The following is an 18,888-nucleotide window of genomic DNA, read 5'->3' as shown; positions in this document are numbered from 1 at the left end:
GAAAAATAAACCTATTAAACTAACTATACAGTGGGGAAAGCCTTGGTAAAAAGGTGCGTTTTTAAAATGGCCTATTTAATTAAATGTACAGAATCAAGGACACACGTTTTAAATCTTTATTTGTTCTCTGTATTGGTGTTTAAGCATGGAGTAGATAGATACGACTCTACATGTCATCATTCAGAGGGAATTAGAGACACCACAATAGTTTTTACTTTCCATTTTACCAAAAATATAACAATTTAACTAACTTGTAAAACATGAGACAACCTTTCAATTTGAAATAAAGAGTATACAGACCGATGTGTTTTGCTATATCATGTTGTACTTATAAAACCTTTGTCAACAGCATGTTTTATTTGAGCTCTTGTTATGTTAGGCATACTCATTTGTTTTGTGAAATAAACCATTGAATAAAAGCTATAATAATGAAGCTGTTTGGTGTTTTATTAATGTGTGGCAGCTAGTCATATTAAGTATTTACTTTTATGATATCATTACAGTAAAGAAAAAACGTTATGGGTGCGGGTTGCCAAACAAAACTGCACCTACAGTTCTTTTTTTACATTTTGAAAAACAAACCACATGGTATTCAATCCCTTTTCTTTAGCCCTAAAATGATCTTTGCATCTTCATGTGTGCAGGTAAAGGTGTGCAGCTGCCTCTCACACAGCTCTACAGCCTGCAGGCGTTGACAGACAGTTCCTCTGCAGTATCATGGAGGGTCTTGCATTTAGCTTGCAGTTCTGGACTGCTGGAGCACTCTGCAGGCGTCGGCCAGCGCTCCACCCAGGTGTCCTTCCCCAACATGTAGATGAACCTGACGGACAGGGAGGAAGGAGATGAGTTCACACAGTTTAGTTTTTACTCCTTGAGCTAGAAGTTAGAAGATGTGCAAGAAATTGGGAAAATATCTGCTACAAAAAGCTCATGTAGGACGTATGACCATTGTTAGAAGACAGTCTGAAACACACCCCTGTATAACTTGCTAAATCTCTCAGCCAGCCAAACTACTACTCAAGCAGCACGCGTTATGCCATGATCTACGGCAAATTTGCATTCAGGAAAGCAAGTTCCCGTAAAGGCGAGTGGATTTATGGCAGGCAGTGAAGCAGCGATAAAAAGAACGGCTCTCACCAAGTACGACTCGGTTCCCTTCATTCGTACCAAAAGAGCCGTTCAAAAGAATCGGATCGTTCGCGAACGTAACATCACTAATCCTTTAGTTGCTGACCTGTTGGTGTCAGTGTCAATGTTCCACTGGTCCACTTTGGGCCCCATGACGAGGTACTGGGAGCCCTGCTGCAGGTTCAGGTCATCTCTGCAGCCTCCGTGTGACATGAAGACCCTCTTCTGACCCACCTCCACCCCAGACTCCACTCCTGGAGGGAAGGAAGAAGAGGTTCAGTTTATGTACAGAGGCATTATAGAGAGGTGGAGTGATGACGTATTTTTGTAGGCCGACTCGGAAGCTTGCCATTTTTCTTTTGACAAAAAACCCTTCCATTCTCCTCTGAATGTTGGAATACAGCAGAAAATAACCTTTCAAAGTTAACAAACAATTGAAAAATGGTATCGGAAGAAACGTTTTGTTGGATTTAATAACTGGGGTATATGAAAATGCACATGTTCGGTAAGTAGTGAGAATATAAATGAGAATTTGATCACACAGCTTGATTTATTTTAAGACATTCAGACTGTTCTCTGGTTATTTCAAGAATTCAAAGTAACTAAGGGCGAGTGATTGATATACAAATGTGTTTTGTAGGTGAAGTATTCCATTAAAGTATTTTACTTGGTAGATATCTTGTACTGGGGCAATTATTATCTTACTTTACCTTCATTTGACATACAAGCTGTTAACCATAAACCACAGACTCACCCAGCTTGATAACTTGTGTGATCTCCATCTCGTATTTGTCGTAGTAACTCTGAGTCACACTCAGCACCTTCACCTGGAAAACTGAAGGACAAGAAACACACTACAAAAACTCGAAATCTTGCCAAGTATATTTGTCTAATATCTAGTCAGAATATGTCTTGAGTCAAAAAGAGTTGCATCTCAGATGAAACACATATTTCTTTACACATTTATTAGAAACTCACCAACTTACATCACAAAACTGAACACTTTTGAGTATTTGCAGCTTATATTGTAACACAACATTTCCTGATTCTGGTCAAATATAGTTCAAAATGAGTTCTCCCAGATAATTACAAGATGTGGTTTTTCTAAATATCCCGTCTTATTTCAATAAATCTTACCAAGCACATTTTCACTTGTTCTATTGGCAGATCTTTGGACTTATTCCAAGTGAAAACGACTTGTTTTCATTATTGTTTAACTTTTTTTTGGAGCAGCATTTTTTCCAGTGCAGGTGTAATTTCTTGTAGTTTATGTTCATGGTTTAGGGAGGATTAGTAATAATGTTTTGGTGGGGTCAAAACTCTCATGTCTACAAAAAATAGCGCAGCCTAATAAGAAAGGTAAAACGGGAATGTCTATTTATATATACATATCAAAACCTATTATAATTTCTGCAACCAATTCTACCAGCCAAATAATAACTACAAATGTGTGGCTTGATAGTTTCAATCATTTCATTTTATATTATTTTTGACCTATACAGTAGATGTGCTGGATTCAGCCTTCAACTACTCAAGAGCTATTGAAGCTAATTTTAAAACTATTAAAGATTACTATTGATTCTTTTTCACTATATTTTGTAAAACATAATTCTACAATTAAAGTTACTGTTATCAATCAAGACATCATATTAAGGATTCACACAACATACTATAGGTGAAGTAATAACCGTTTCAAAAAGCTATGTTGATAATTTCATTTTGAGGTTTAATGCAGCATTCTTTTTATAAATATATATTGGCCACTCAATCTGGAATATTGTAAAAGCTTTGACTGGTGTTTTAGGTAGAGGCTTGAGACTTGTTGTGACCGATGTTAACCGTGTGTGTGTGTGTGTGTGTGTGTGTGTGTGTGTGTGTGTGTGTGTGTGTGTGTGTGTGTGTGTGTGTGTGTGTGTGTGTGTGTCAAAGTTGCAAACGTGTGACAGTGTATCTCACCGTGGTGCAGAGTCGTGCAGGCAAACGTCTCTCTTTCTTTGTTCAGGAAGCTTTCACTTTCGCTCTTCGGGACGCAGCAGTCACCTGGAGATTATGAGCAAATTAAAACTTACACACACCATGAACACACACAGGATCTGACGCCGTGTTGCAGACTCGTTCACACTTCACCCTGCGTGCAGCGGCAGACGTTGTCTCTGCAGATCTGAGTGAGCTCCTCTCGGTCCTCCCTGGGAGTGTAGGTGTGAGTGCAGCGGTGATCTGAGAGAGAGCAGAGACACAGCCTGTCAGCATCAACTGAGAGATGCAATATTCACTTTTAATTGATCATTTAAAATTAATATACTGAGCATTGTCTACATAGTCAATATGTGGCCTTTTCTTTGGTCTAAAACGTGGGTTTCACCGATGTTTAAGATGTTTAAACTATTTCTTGTATATTACTAATCTCACATGCATTGGATCTTCACCAGATGATGAAAGTAACTACATTTATTCAAGTATTGTATTTGTACTTAACTAGAGTTTATACTGGTTCACTACATTTCAGAGGCACATATTGTGTTTATTTTACATTCCAAATGTGCAATACCTTCACAGATTCAGAAACATTCAAAACAACAACAACAAAAACTCTGAAAGAGTGGAAGATGTTCTCTGAGATCTGCTGTAGTTGGATGTAATCTGTGCTGGTCAGGATGTTACCTGGGTTGTAATACTCGTAGACGGTGACTGAGGACGGCTGCAGGAGGCCCACTTTGAACCTCTGCTGCAGCCTGAAGATCAGGATCTCTGGCTCTTTGTGAGACACCTGCCACGAGGAGAGAGGAGGATAAAGATAATTTAGTGCAACAGAGAAGATAAACAAACATTAGAGACAAGTTAGCAAGCTTGAGTTCCATCGTATGGACCCCCAAAGAGCTGATTAACTGACTTTTCGCTATAACAGATCCGTCTACAGTTCAAAAATAACTTCCTTTGGGTTTTGATTATCCAGATAACTTAGTAAACCTGCTTCTAAGAAAGGGCACACACAAATTGATATTTACAGATGCAAAAACTGACTTAAAGAGAGAAGTTTTTTGTGCTGTGTAAAATATTAAATTTCCTAAAATCTAACGTTCTGTTTAAAGCCCCTGTCACACTGTCCCGAAATTGACACCCGATGGACACGCGATAAAGGAAATGTTCAAATTCGGCTGTGATCGTAGCAACATCGGACCGTTCGTGAGGGCATCTAAGCCATCGTATGACCGCCGGTGGAGTTTCTCAGGCTCCGGCAGCAACTTCGTGAGCGGCAACTTCGTAAGGCACTCGTGAGGGCATCTTGTCAAGTCGTGTCATCTTCGTGTTATCATCGGTGCATTCACCCTCACTCTGATCGGGGCGAATGCCCGATGGCACCGATGATAACAAGATGCCCTCACGATGGCCTTACGAAGGGCACCATGGACACACGAATTCAACACGAAAATGAACCTTCGCAAGGTCCTTCGGCTATTTGTTGGCATGCCAAAGATTTTGCCACCGCTCACGAAGTTGCTGCCGGAGCCTGAGAAACTCCACCGGCGGTCATACGATGGCTTAAGATGCCCTCACGAACGCCCGATGTTGCTACGATCACAGCCACATTTGAACATTAATCGTGTGTCCATCGGGTTGTTTTATTGCACAACAAAATCATGTAAATATATTATGTAAATAACCCAATTTGTGTTCTGTGAAACTAAAAAGGATATAATATATTATTTTGAAGGACAGTTGACAGGAAGTTGTTGTTGCTATGGAAACAATATGACGGAGAAAACGTAATATTTTCTACATATAAAGACGGAGAAAGTAAAGAACAAAGTCTGAAGATATCAGTACAGTATCATAGTACTGTAACATAATTGTTTGTGTTACTTTCGTTGCAGTTGTACGTCTTAAAAGTAATGAAATGTTGCCTTCGTGTGGTTCGGGGCCATCTTCGTGCGAAATTCACAATTCCATATTCGTGTGTCCATCGGGTGTCAATTTCGGGACAGTGTGACAGGGGCTTTAACGACTTCCTCTGGGTTTAACTAAGCAACATTATCCAGAAGATTCAGTTACCTGCTTCTTGGAATCACATATTGTTATTATTGACATGTTTTTATGGGAGGACAGCTTTAAATGTGCAAAAACTCTCTCTCTTTGCAAACAAACCTTGAACAGGTGGAGGATCAGAGAGCCTCTGTCACTCAGGTTATCAACGATCTTGAAGTCATTGATGTAATGGTCCACGGAGTTTGACAACTGGACAAAAACACACAGAGTTAGAGTTAGAAAACCAGGCCTCTCATATTATCACGTATTATCTTCTTAAAGGGATTGATTGAGATTTTGCTCTGAAACATTTTAGGTACTGCACCATCAAGTGACATGTTTCACCATCAAATGTATCCTCTGTAATCTGTGAGTTAAGACACCCCACGAATGACTGACCAGTAGCACAAATGTAATAAATAACCATTCAAACTAACTATGTTCGTACGTACATGGTGTCTTGTGAAAATGGGAGATTACTATTCATGTCAGAAACATCACTTCATGTTTTTCCAAGTTATAACCAAACAACTCTGCATTGAAAGTATTAAGCATCTCTTTTGGCTTTAACTTTCCTATTACATTTTTCTATGAATGTTTCATATTTGGAAATACACTCAACACTTTAAACTGGATGATCTGCAGGCAGATTACCATCTCCAGGTCGGAGTTTTCTGGAGTGAAGCCGGTGGGCAGACTGATATCCAGAACCACCATCCGGACATCTCTGGGTCCTAAAGCCCTGTGGGGGAGGAAGAAACCAATCAAAGGGTAATTAGTGTTTCGTTCAACTTGTTTAATTTGAGCAAAGGTGAGAAGATGTTACAAAAACTCACCTCACTTTGATGGTGATCTGGTAGGACTTCTCTACATCTGCTGGAGGTTTTTCTGGTACAGGATATAAACAAAACATGTAATGGTCTGAGGTTGGGTTGGCTAGTATTGGATTTATGTGTACATGATAATATGCTGCATTTGGGTATGCTACAGTATGCTGTTTTATTGAATTGAAAATATATTGAGTTACCGCTGGACTCTTCTATGTTGACTTTGAGCTCAAAGTCTTTGCAGGGCATTTTCTCATCCACCTCATGCAGCTGGTTGTAATAAGTCACAACCTGGAGAAACACAAGGAAAACAAATGTTACAAATCATACAAAATGGTAAAAAAAAAGAGATAATTTGAAAGTAAGTCCTTCTGTATTTATGTATTGTGTTTTGTATGGGTTTAATTATTTAATGAAACTATCAAGGCAAGGCAAGTTTATTTATATAGCACTTTTCAACACAAGGCAATTCAAAGTGCTTTACAAAAAATGAAAGACATTAAGAAAATGGCATTTAAAATCAGTCATTAAAAAGAAAATCTAATAAAATAAACATTCAAATCAAAATTATACCAATCCTCAACTACAGTTTTGGCCATGTGATTGTACCAATGATTGCATTCATTGTGTTGCTGTTTTGATATTTTTATTGTATTGTATTTCCTTTTTAATACCACTGTGAAGTGTCTTTGAGCACCTGAAAAGGCGCTTGGAAATGAATATCCATATGGGATTTTATGTTTAAAATAACATATAAAATGTGATCATACCTCCAGTATTCCCTGTCCATTCCCTCGAGCCTCCACTTCCAAATCCATACCAGCAGGCAGCTACGGAAAAGAGCACAGAAGAAGAAATGTGAAGTTCATGAAAAATACATCTCTTGTTTTGCCACCCAAATCCGAAAAGGTCCTCAAAGATCACAGTGTGATGTGGTTAACATGAACTGTGAGCCGTGTTAAACATCAATAGAGAACTCCCTGATACACTCATGCGGCTTTCACACCAGCGCTTTTCAGTTTCTAGCTCCGAGCGGGAGCTTTTCTGGTTCAGCTCCGGTTTCCTTTTTCAACTCCCGCTCTGTGCACACCGCCCACTGGCGCCCCAGAGCTGCCCCTGCTGCCTCATGACGTCACCGGTTACATCGCTGATTTGCCCCCCAACGGCAGCCATTACGGCGCTCACAACAACAACAACTGCGTCGGGTCGATGATCGTGTTGCTTTTAATCACACGAAGCCAGAATAAATTGAATAACGACTTCTCCAACCATATACTTTTCTCCAGAGTGCCGTGGTTCATTGTTTATTAATGTGTTTCTGCAGCATTTACCGACCGCTGCAGTATTGGCTGCTCTTCCACAGGAGTGTATTCTCCCGTTAGCTCCCGGTTAGCTCACACTGCAGCGGCCGCTCTAAAGTATTCACTGTCCGACTCACACAAGCAGCTGATGCATATCCCCAGTTCCCTTAGCCTAAGTGAATGTGTGTCAGTCTGAATTGACACTGTTTGGTATCACAACGCTGTTATGAAAGTTTCTCTGGTATCAAACGGGTGATGTTGGCATAGCAACCGAAGCTAAACTGACTACTTGCATCCGATAGCTGCAATAATACAAAACAACACGTCTGCCTCTCTCCACAATGATCGATGACAGCGAACGGATGGTCAAAGTAAGGCACAAATAAACAGAATCACACGAAGCCTGGTTAGTGCTGCCTGACTTTATAAAGTGTGTTTATAGGCACTACTGCTTGTAGGCAGGCATAACAGTCGACCCATGGGAGGTGGGTTTAGTTCCCTGCACGCCTCGACGTGAGAGAGACGTAAGCGACGTCGCCTCTTAGCTCCAAAGCTCTTGCCTCTGGACCGAAAAATGTTTGGAGCTGGAAATGAAGCGGATTCCGGAGCTAAGAGCCGGCGCCGCTGCAGTGTGAACTGGAAAACCCGGTGCTTTTCAGGCTCTAGCTCCGAGCCGGAGCTGAAAAGGCGCTGGTGTGAAAGGGGCATCAGTGTCTCTACTGATGAACCGTCCTGGTTTAACCTGTAGTGTCATGTCTCTCACCCTGGAGGAGCGAGCAGCGTAGGAATTCTCGGGGTTGAAATGGTAACGGATTTCCCTTCGTCCTCTTAACCTGACGTCCACGTCCAGAGTGACGTCAGCAGGAGGAGGCTTGTGGATCAGGTACTCAGACAGAGCCTGCAGCACCACCATGGTGGACTGGGAGAGGATCGAGAAGAGAGGAATTTAATTGGACAAATGTTCCACATTTGGAGTAACGACATCTTCTAACATTGATAAATATAATGTTCTTATGTTATTTTGTAATCATTAGTGTTGGATATTTCAGTGAGTGAGAAACCCGAAGCCAATAAGTGTTGGTCACTTCATTTGATTTTTTTATTCTTTTACTTTTAGAAGATATTTACTTTAAGATACCTCATTAAAAAATGGCCATCATATTATTCACCAAGCGAGTGAAGTCTAAAATCAAACGTCACAGTGGTCGAAGGTAACTCAGGATATTCACTCAAGCACTTAAGTACAATGTCTAGGTATATTTGCTTGACTTCATTCTTCGACGCCACTAAATATTGGAGACTTTTTTAATACTATTGGTAAGCAAATAGGTTAGATACACTTCATTGAACCCTTGTTGAAACTACCCAGCAGTAAATGTTGTAAATAATAACCCCAATGATGAAAACCATGAAGGTTATAATCCTCTGTTTTTGTGACTTGAGTCTGTTTTAAAAAGCGTTGAACATCTGTAGGAATTTGGTGGCTCTATTTTATGTTGCTGTTGGACTATTCAGCATTATCCAGAGAGGTGTTTCCCTTATATCTCGACTGATATTAAAGTTATTGAATTGACTGATATTTTATATTGATTGTTGGGCTTTTTATTTATGTCTTAAATGTGTGCATATGTGGAAAAATGTGTCTGTTGATGTATATATAGGTACATACATATTTTTATATATATTTGTTTTTGTATTCGGGATTGTGGGAAACGGTATTTTGATCTCTCTGTCTGTACACACAAACTGAAAGATTGACAATAAAGTTGACTTTGATATAAATGAGCAAGGCAAAATAAACTGGATGCAGTTATCAAAGGCCTGACAATTGCATTTTCAGATCACACCAAACTCTCCTGCTGTCACCTGAGTGGAGCCGAAGCCCCCTCCTCTCCTCCGCTGGCTGTTCAGCCATTTAAACGGCGCTGCCGCTTCCTCCATGCGTCCCAGCTTGACCAGAGCCAGCAGGGCGTAGCCGGTCCCCTCCAAGGTGAACAAGGTGTTCTTACTGTCGGGCCAGTGGCTGCCACCTGCAGGACACAGGAGACAGTGAAGAGTTCAGATCAGAAGCACTTTAGCTTTAAAGGTCCCCTGTTATACTGTTTTTCATCAATATATCACAGGTCTCAGATATATCCAGAACCTGTCTCTGATTGGCTGAAACACCAAACAGATCATTGCAGCATTACCCATAACCCCCTCTGTTTCAGCCCTGTTTCCAAAGTGCTGATTCTCTGTCTGTTACTTTAGATGAAAATAAGGAGCCCCTCCCCACGCCCCTCTGAGAGACATCTGGTTACAAAGAACTCAATGGAGCTCTAGGAGGAGATTCAGGGGATAAGGGGGGGGGGGGGGGGGGGGGGGGTTACCTTGTTGCTGATTGGCTAATGGTTACACAAGACAACACATCGTTATGACATCATAACGTGGCCAAAATAATATTAGCTCATTTTCAGACAGGTTTTGTCCGCTCTTTACACAGAGAGGACACATGTTTATGTATAAAAGACATGATAAAGTGGATCTTGCATAATCGGTGACCTTTAATATATATGTTTGTGTTTAACCTGTTAGACCCCAAGCCTGTTTTTCAGGGTCTCAGGCTCGAAAAGAACATTTCCAGAACAAATGACCATATCTTCCCTTCTAAAAGGGTTAAATTAATAATCTTTTTTCTCAAAGTAATGATAAACATGTGTGTTGGATGTAGAAGAGTCAGAATCAATATAGATGTTTTTTATTTTAAAGAAAATTCAGATTGAGCATAGTAAAAAACTGTAAATTATAGTGTCCGTCCAACAATTATTTTGTACTTATAGTGAAAACTAACCTTGGATGATGGTAAGGTAGACTAACAGCTTTGGGAATCCAAACTAACATATAATAAGTACCCTGTATCCAGATTGATGCAAAACAAGTGACATTTGACCTTTATGGAGAGATTTAGCAAAAAAAAACTCCACCTCTGGGGTGATTTGAAAAATTATATATTTGAAATCATACATCTGTGCGGGTCGCTAATACATTACCAACAACCATTATCTTAATCACAAATAATGCATGTGTCAATGTAAAGAGTATTATTTAAGTTAACGAGGTAAATAGGCTAAAAGAAAAACATGTTTTCCAAAATAACTAGCATCTCTTGAAGACAATATGCCTGCACTGCACCTCCAAGGTGCCCAATACATTATTGCGCAATCTATGCCTGTGAGCGTGCTGCGGGAGCCGAGATGATGTGTGTGTGTGCGTAGTTGAACCGTTTCATATTTAAGTTTGAAACAAGTAGAGGGCTGCTGCTGCTGCTGTGTGTATGTGTGTGTGTGTGTGTGTGTGTGTGTGTGTGTGTGTGTGTGTGTGTGTGTGTGTGTGTGTGTGTGTGTGTGTGTGTGTGTGTGTGTGTGTGTGTGTGTGTGTACGTGCGTGCATGCGTGCGCGTTAGTTTTAAAGACCCCCATAGAGATCAGTTTATAACTCGAACCCTGGTTAGTCCTATTCTAGTGATATTTCCATAGGCCCGTCCACACAGCGGCGTGCGTTGAAGCTTCCAACGCTTCTGACGTCACTTTTAGCCGAACTGCATTTTGGGAAGCGATGTGGAGCGGTGCTGGCGTTGCTGGCTTCAAAAGTTGAGCAATGTTCAACTTTTGATGCCTCGACGGAGGCGTCAGCCAATGAAATCCCGTTTATGCAAATCTGCCAGTACAAGCGCTAGCCAATCAAACCGCGTGTATGCTGGGAGAGACTACGCAGGTCATTTCCTCATATTCAAAACAATGGAGGTATTCATTACAGCGGTAGTGAATCACCCGGTGCTGAACGATCAGTCTCTGTTCATCTACCGGGATACAAACCAGAGGAGCGAGGCATGGAGGGAGGTGGCAGAGACAGGGGGTGGAACTGGTAGGTTTTCGCCTGTTTGGGGATTTTATATCCAGTTTACTTCGTTTGAACATTGCTATTGCTTTGTATGTCGGGGGCGGGAGATTCATGTGATTGGTTGTTGGTCGCGTTGCTCACAAAAAATCCCCAAGCTTCAGACACGCCTACCTCCAAGCGTCAACGCACGCCGCTGTGTGGACGGGCCGTTAAAGTGTCACAAATTAAGGGGTTTGGAGCCAAACTAAAACAACGTAGCTTTAATTAGCTGAAGCTGATCACAACAACTGTAAAACTGTACACAGAGGGACAAGGCAAGGTAGTACAAACTAAAGGAAAGTATCAAAACTAAACGAAAACGGTTTGCTTTCAGGCATATACACACACAGGACCAAATACACAAACAGACACAGCTGGAGAGGGTCGGCAAAAAGAGAAGGGCTTCAGGTGATTAGAGACAGGTGGATAGGATCCGTGCAGGTCAGACAATCACAAATAGCGGGAACACACAAAGACACACGAAGAGAGAACCTTTGAAAATTAAAACAGGACACACAAAGACGGATCATGATAACATTATCCGTACTGTACAAGTGTGAGTGTATGAGCTACCTGGAGCTGCAGCACTGAGTAAAGATTGTGTCGGGTTGTAGTTTCGATCTTTCCCCAGCAGAGCCAGTGCGTAGGAGGCGATGGCCACAGTGTACGGCCTCCTGCCCGGCGTCACCAGCGCTCTCTTCAGGTATTCAGCTGTCTTTCTGATAACTACCTGCAGCAGGCAGACGCGGTTGCACATATGTGTAAGAGCTCCACAGGAAACAGGGAACAGGGAACCAACTCTGCAGTAATGTTTCTGTGTGAATTACCTTTACGCGTGAACTAACGCAGCTGATCCCGGCATGCTTGGCCTCGGCGAGTGCTATCAGGACGAAGGCGGTCAGGGTCGTCTGGGGGTCATCTCCACGAAGACCGCCCTGGAGACAGAGTCATAGAATACAATAAATAGAGAACCTAGATACAATGGGTTTTGATTTGTAATCTATTTGGTAGGAGGTTTGTCTTGTTCTGATAATCATTAATTTTAATGAATTGAAAGGTTACAAGACAAAAGGACAACGAGGAGGGAGATAAGAAAGAAAAACCTGTGGATAGAGATTACATCAATTATCAAAAGGGTGACGGAGTCCCAGTTCCAAACCGACCCCTACACACTCCAACTTCGTCTGTAATCACTCACACAGCTAATAATAATAATAATTAATACTAATAACATTTATTATAGCGCTTTTCCAGTGCTCAAAGCGCTTTACAGATACACATTACACTTTTTCTTCCTTTTTTTTAATACATGCAATGGTCACTGTGGACAATACCCACAGGAGCAAGTTCAGGTGAAGTGTCTTGCCCAAGGACACAACAACAGCTGAATGAGGCTTCTCTCTAAGGCATACAGCAACAAGCTTTGGGACAAACTCCCCTCCACCCGGCAGAAAGAGGACTGTTGTAAAATATCTTAAGCGGTTAAAACACTTTTTAATATAACTGCAAAAGTCTAGTCCCAAACGATGTGGAAGTAGGGGACACGGTGTAATGGTCGGTTTGGAATTGGACCATGGTGGAGTGTTAATTGTGTCTTACAGTCATGGTGGTGCTGTAAACTGGGTTGTCCTCTACGAAGTTCCCCCGAGACATCTTGTGTTTGTTGTTGACCAGGTAGAGCAGGGGCTCGCACACTTGCTGCTCGTTGATACCAACGATGGAGTGAGCCATGGAGAACACTTTCACCACGTACGCTGTGATCCTGAAAGTCAGGTGGATAGTGATTAGCCTTCATTTGGTCACTTTTAAACCTACGTTTTTAATCTTACCAACAGTATTTAATGGATGAAGCTACAAGAACATTTCATATTTTATAGATCTCTAAATATCGTATGCAGGTCAGTCCACAGAGAAGGGCACATTGTCTTTGAAATCAGCTCATGTGTTAAGAGTTTGAAATAAATATGTAAAATGTAAAATCTTGAGAGTACCATGTACTTGCGCCTTCCCTCGTGTAGGGGGGATAAGAGCCGTCACTCTTTCTGTACGCCAGCTGGTTCTCATAGCCTGGACACAACATGGAAGAAATTAAAGATGTGACGTGAAGGATAGAAGTGATCAAAGCAAAGCATGTTCTAAAATCATCAATCATACATCTGGCTGTCGATCTGTCCACAAATGCTGCAGTTTATCCATCAACCATCCTGATTTTCTATAGCTGACTTTCCATTCATTTACTAGATACCTATCTGTTCATCCATCCATCTATGGATGTAGATATAGACATAGATAACCATGGATATAGATCAGTGTTTCTCAAAGTGTGGTCCGCGGGCCACTGGTGGTCCGTGAGTGCCCCCTAGTGGTCCGTGAGTATATTGGTAAAATGTCACATTTGAAATAAATTAATTATTTTAAGTTTTCCGCACTCACGCGGGAATATCTCCGCAATGGAGCGAGCTTAAGTTTGACTTTCGATTGCATGATATAGCCCAGATAAACACCTTCATCACACATGTTGCCACTTGTTTGTACCATTTTCAGGCGATTTGTAAAAAACGATGTGTTTTTGGATATGTGTGGAGTTAGGTGGTCCGCAAGTGTTTTTTTATTGGTTAAGTGGTCCTTGGTATGAAAAAGTTTGAGAAACACTGATATAGATGGATCATGTTGTAGATTCTACAACATGAGCCATCTATATCCATGGCATTTGAATTGCCATCAATCATCAATTTTACTTTTCTTTACATGTTCTGGATTCATCCATCTCTCATTCCTCCACGTGTTCCTTCCCTCTCTCTCACCTCTCCTGATGTAGCGGAGAGCCTCGGCTTTGCGCTGCACCCCGACACTCTCCCAGCTGTCGGTGGTCTCCAGGTAGAGGGTGGCGATGAGCGGCAGAGTGATGCTGGCCAAGTTCTGCTCCACACAGCCGCCGGGCATCCTGATGAGGGCGGCCAGAGAGTCCTCGCTGATGGAGTTATCAATGCTGTCTGCCAACACATTGCCTGGAGGGGAGAGGAGGAGTCAGGAATGGGAGAATTCTAGGTTCATTTCTTGACCTTAATCCCCTCTCTCACATTGACTTACCTCTGACATTGATGAACGTCTCCGGGAAAGAGTTTGGCACAACTGAGTCCAGGTTGACCCTGACCACACTAACCGTCTGAGTTCCTGTAGTGGACAGAAACAGAGAGAAACATTTAACACTCCATGAATTAAAACCAGATCCTAAAGAGGTCCACTCCTTACATAATGAAGACACCAATATGTGATTAATTAAATCATTTCAGGTTAGGTATTTTAGTTTTTTTTCTGAAAGAACACGTCCACTAGTTCATGTCATTGTTTTGGATTTATGTTGCCATTTTCCACCTTTTATTTTGAAATGTTTTCCTCGTTGTGTCTTGTCTGGTCCTACTTCCTGTGTTTTCCTTCCTGTCTTTAGCTTCCCTCCTGTGCCTGATTGTCTCATTGTGTTCACCTGTTGCCCTTGTGTTTCTGCCTCCCCTGCCCAGCTGTGTCTTGTCCTGTGATTACCCTTCTGTGTATTCAGTCTTGTCTCCCCCTTTGCTCCATGTATGGTCGTTGTCTTTTTGTCCTGGTTACCTGTCTGCCCATGCTAGTCTGAACCGGTCTTATTCATATTTAGTTGTTTCTTGTTTTTCTTTGCATCAGCTTTTATTTAATAAAGCTACATTTTTGTTATTTCTTATTACTGCATTTGGGTCCTGCCTTACCCAAAACAGTTTAAACCTGATGCCAACAAATACAAAATAGGAGGAATGCTGTTTAAAACAATAAGTAAATGGATGAAGGGAAAAGGTTATAATTTGTCACTTTGAGTAGAGAAAGCATGATGCAAACATGAAGTCTCATTCAACATGTGGTTGAAAATATATGATGCATCGCTGCAATCTCCTTACCTCCCTCAGCCGACGGGTTCAACACTGCACTCCAAACTGCAGTCTTCTGGACTCCATCCATCTGTTTCGGAAAAGGAAACAGTTTTAGAAAAAACTTCCTGGCTTCCTGTTAACACCGTGATTAAACTGCCATCCCATCTTCATCATCAAGATCTCCTCACCACCACATTTAGAAGCTTCCGGATGCGGTCTCCTCCCATTGCGTCTCTGGCTACCACCATCACCTCCAGAGGGAGTTTCCCCACCACCAGCGGTACGATGGTGTAAGGCAACGCAACAGAAGCGCCGGCCGCCAGCGTCACTTCCTGTGTGTGTCTGTCTTTAAAGGCAATGCTGCACATGCCTTCTGTCTTCATCAGAACCACCCTCACCTAAACAGAACCATTCATAAGATGTATTCATTCAAGACTTAGGTTCAAGGTTCAAGGCTTTATTGTCATGTGTACATAGCTACAGTGTAGATATGTCAATGAAAATCTTAGGTCACAGGCTCCTCCAACAGTGCAACACAATAAAACAGACAAAAAGATAAAATAGTGCAAGTAATACAAATAAAATAGAGTGAGGAGAGTGTCACAATCCCTACTCAAGTCCCTATGTCAGGGACGTGCACAGGTACGGGCTAATGTTGCCCGGGCAACGGCCCTTTTGCAATTTTTGTCTGACCTGCCCCTCTGGAGAGAGCAAGAGGTTTATGTGTTTTCTGTTGTGGCCGAATAAACATGATAAGCCCACAATTAGTATTGTAGCGTCTCGCTGCGATAAAACTCACCTTGTCAGCGCTGTCATCTTCCCCCAGTCACGTGACTTTGTTTACAATCTGACAGCTGAAAGCAAAGGACAGCCCTCCGGCCTCATATGGCTATGGTGATCATACCAAATGCCCACCTGTCTTTGGTGGCAAATCCCCGGGTAAATGTGTCCCCGGAAATGTCCCCGTTTTTAAATAAGCTTAAATTGATTTTGAGTTTTCTCATGGCAGTGAGAGGGACAAACCAGGGGACTGTACTTCTTCTTGACAACGTCAGTTATTTACACCCACAAATCTAAATAGGCTATACTTGTTATTGTGCTTCTGCAGTGTTCGAATTACGCATTTGCTTTCGGGGGAGCCTATTTTTCAGCGCACATCCTGCTACTAAATATGTCACACGCACGCTCTGTTGACTGGCGCAGCAGCGCGGATGCGATCAATTGCTATAAAAACACTCTGCAATAACATTTCCGCCTGGCCAGGTTATTCTGTTGATCACAGCTGAGCTGGCTTTTCCCTGAATCCATTCTTCCATCCGCTGAGGGTCCTGCCAACTCCGTGCCCTGACCTGTTGGGGGTCCCGCCGACACCTGTCCTGCCGGGGGTCCCGCCAACACCTGTTTCGTTGGGGGTCCAGCCGACACCTGCTCCGCCGGGTTTCCTGCCAACACCATGTCCTGTCCTGTTTGGGGTCCCGTCGACACCAGCCCTTGCTCCGTCGGGGGTCCCACTGATACCAGCCCATGTTCCATCCAGGGTCCCGTCTACGCCTGACCCGCCAGGGGTTCCACCAGCTCCTGCTCTCGATCCCAGTGCTCTGGCGATCCAGCTGACAATAGAGGGGTCCCATCGCGGCCTATGCCGTCTTCCTGCCCGTCCTCCGGAGCTGTTCCTACGCCGTCTTCCTGCCCGTCCTCCGGAGCTGTTCCGCCGCTGCCTCTCTGCCCGTCCTCCGGAGCTGTCCCGTCGCCGTCTTCTTGCCCGTCCTTGTGCCCGGCCCCCTGAGTTCCCCAGCCGCGGCCTTCGCCCTCGAGCCCAGCCCCCTGAGTGCCACGGTCTTCGCCCTCGAGCCCTGCCTCCTGACTTTCCCGGTCAAGGGCCCTCGCCCTTGGGTTTCCCGGCCACGGCCCTCACCCTTGGTCCCGGCCCCCTGGGTTTTCCGGCCACTGCCCTCGGTCCCGGCCCCCTGTGTTCCCTAGCCGCGGCCTTCGCCCTCGAGCCCAGCCCCCTGACTCTTCAAGCCGCTGCCTTCGCCCTCATGCCCGGCCCCCTGAGTTCGCCCGCTGTGGCCTTCGCCCCTTTTTTAACTCTGCCTTGCCCCCGGGCCGTCCGCCTGAGACCCCCACCATGAACTCTACCTTGCCCCCGGGCCGTCCGCCCGAGTCCCCCTTCTCGGCTTCTGCTTTGCCCCGGGATGTCCGTCTGGACACCAAGCGCTTTTTGAAGGTAGGGTTTTATTGGTGATCCCCTGACCTTTCCTCTATCGACACCATAAGAGTCACCTTTGTGGTTCTATGGCAAGTGACATTCTTGGGTAAATGACAAGTAAATACCTGCAAAACTAATTCCTATCAGCCTCAGTTTCAAATACCAAATTAGGAGCAATTATTAGCAGCTAAAAATGTTTAACTACGATGCTAGAATTAGCATTTAGCCTAAAGCCAAAGACATATTTTTCAGTTTTAGAGATTTTTGTTTTTATTTATCAGGCTACTCATGTTGCATATTTGCATCCAGTAGTATAGTTTGTGGGTGATTTTCTTACGTGCAGTTCGCCGTCGCCATAGTTATGGACCACAGCCTTGATCTCAACCTGCTCGTTCCTTGCCACAGAATACGGCAGCTTCAGATCCACGAAGAAAGGTTTCCATGCTTTGACGTTGTAAGGCTTGGCTACACAGAAACCTGCGGACATTCAGAAAAACATCACGGGTTCTGAAAATGTTTGAATATATTTGTAGCATTTTGAGATTCAACTTTCAGTCAGGATGTTTTTTGAAGAATGTGTTCAGCCTTTGCTTTGTATTACTATTAAGAATTAGATTTGCTAGGATTCACACTTAAAGTAATGCAACTATTACATCAAGGAATGTGTTCACCTTTTTTCGATAAAATGAAACAAATGAATGTCACAGGTTGCGTAATAGATTATTGAGAATATATATAGACAGAGATATGGATGAAGATAGAATGGCAGGTGTGCCACATTGAGACTACCATCTCAGCCCCTGCCTCTCATACCTGTGTGTGGTGAGGCGCTTATGGCCAGAATCCCCCATTCTGTGATGCTGTCAGGTAAAGGGTGGTCCACGTTCGCAGACGCCAATCTGTTGATCAGATTCTTGTGTTCAAAACCACAGTTTCTTGAGGTTTAGCTGATGTTTTTCACAGTGCAAAGAAGGACATTGCACACATACAGAATCTGCATTTGGTACACTGCAAAAATGTAAAATCTTGCCAAGTATATTTGTCTAATTTCTAGTCAGAATATGTCGTTACACTTGATATAAGACTTAATAACTTAAGTCTTGTTTTTAGACAAGGCATCTTAAGCATCTTTTTAAGTCAAAGTCTCTTAAAAACATCTTATTTTATAGGAACTAACATCAGAAAACAGAAAATGTCATGTGCATTTCTGGCTTTTTTTGTTACAAATTCCCTAATTTTGGTCAAATATAGTTCAAAATAAGTTTTCCCAGCTAAATACAGAATCAGATTCAGAATCAGAATACCTTTAGTCCCACAGAGGGGAAATATTCAGCGTCACAGCAGGAAAGAGCCACAGACAGCTTAGTGTTGCATATCTTACATGCGTTAAAAAAAGTACTAAGTTATAATATAATAAACAATATGCAAAAAAAGATAAAAAGTTACATAATTTCAAAAATACAGATCAAAAACAAATCAAATCTACAAATCAAATCCTGTAGCAGGATTTAGCAGCCCGGTATATATAAAACAGTTATTAAAGATGGCATATGTATATAAAGTATATATTGCACATATTGCAC

The 18,888-nt window shown here is 42.6% G+C and overlaps 1 protein-coding gene across 2 annotated transcripts in view; it reads right to left on the bottom strand.

Moving 5' to 3' along the window:
• Positions 1-102: 102 nt before the first annotated feature.
• The window catches only part of LOC117451186 (venom factor-like), a 45,920-nt gene continuing 27,134 nt past the window's right edge, over positions 103-18,888 (bottom strand). Inside the window, exons 22-44 of one of the 2 annotated variants that reach the window (XM_034089351.1) lie at positions 18,119-18,204; positions 17,643-17,782; positions 15,285-15,494; positions 15,124-15,184; positions 14,288-14,371; positions 14,002-14,205; positions 13,189-13,264; positions 12,797-12,959; positions 12,025-12,132; positions 11,771-11,927; positions 9,146-9,309; positions 8,043-8,198; positions 6,749-6,808; positions 6,179-6,269; positions 5,988-6,039; positions 5,806-5,893; positions 5,272-5,361; positions 3,790-3,895; positions 3,256-3,345; positions 3,085-3,168; positions 1,883-1,963; positions 1,235-1,382; positions 103-820 (exon numbers count right to left, since the gene is read on the bottom strand). In XM_034089351.1, coding sequence (XP_033945242.1) covers positions 676-820; positions 1,235-1,382; positions 1,883-1,963; positions 3,085-3,168; positions 3,256-3,345; positions 3,790-3,895; positions 5,272-5,361; positions 5,806-5,893; positions 5,988-6,039; positions 6,179-6,269; positions 6,749-6,808; positions 8,043-8,198; positions 9,146-9,309; positions 11,771-11,927; positions 12,025-12,132; positions 12,797-12,959; positions 13,189-13,264; positions 14,002-14,205; positions 14,288-14,371; positions 15,124-15,184; positions 15,285-15,494; positions 17,643-17,782; positions 18,119-18,204 — 2,644 coding nt within the window. In that variant the 3' untranslated portion in view covers positions 103-675. Of the gene's footprint in view, positions 821-1,234; positions 1,383-1,882; positions 1,964-3,084; positions 3,169-3,255; positions 3,346-3,789; positions 3,896-5,271; positions 5,362-5,805; positions 5,894-5,987; positions 6,040-6,178; positions 6,270-6,748; positions 6,809-8,042; positions 8,199-9,145; positions 9,310-11,770; positions 11,928-12,024; positions 12,133-12,796; positions 12,960-13,188; positions 13,265-14,001; positions 14,206-14,287; positions 14,372-15,123; positions 15,185-15,284; positions 15,495-17,642; positions 17,783-18,118; positions 18,205-18,888 lie in introns of those variants that run through there. The other variant, XR_011643603.1, reaches the window with a different exon arrangement.

The sequence above is a fragment of the Pseudochaenichthys georgianus genome, chromosome 1 (genome assembly GCF_902827115.2).
Source record: "Pseudochaenichthys georgianus chromosome 1, fPseGeo1.2, whole genome shotgun sequence".
NCBI lineage: Eukaryota > Metazoa > Chordata > Actinopteri > Perciformes > Channichthyidae > Pseudochaenichthys > Pseudochaenichthys georgianus.
The sequence above is the reverse complement of the archived record's forward strand: the minus strand, read 5'-3'. Positions and strand labels throughout refer to the sequence as shown.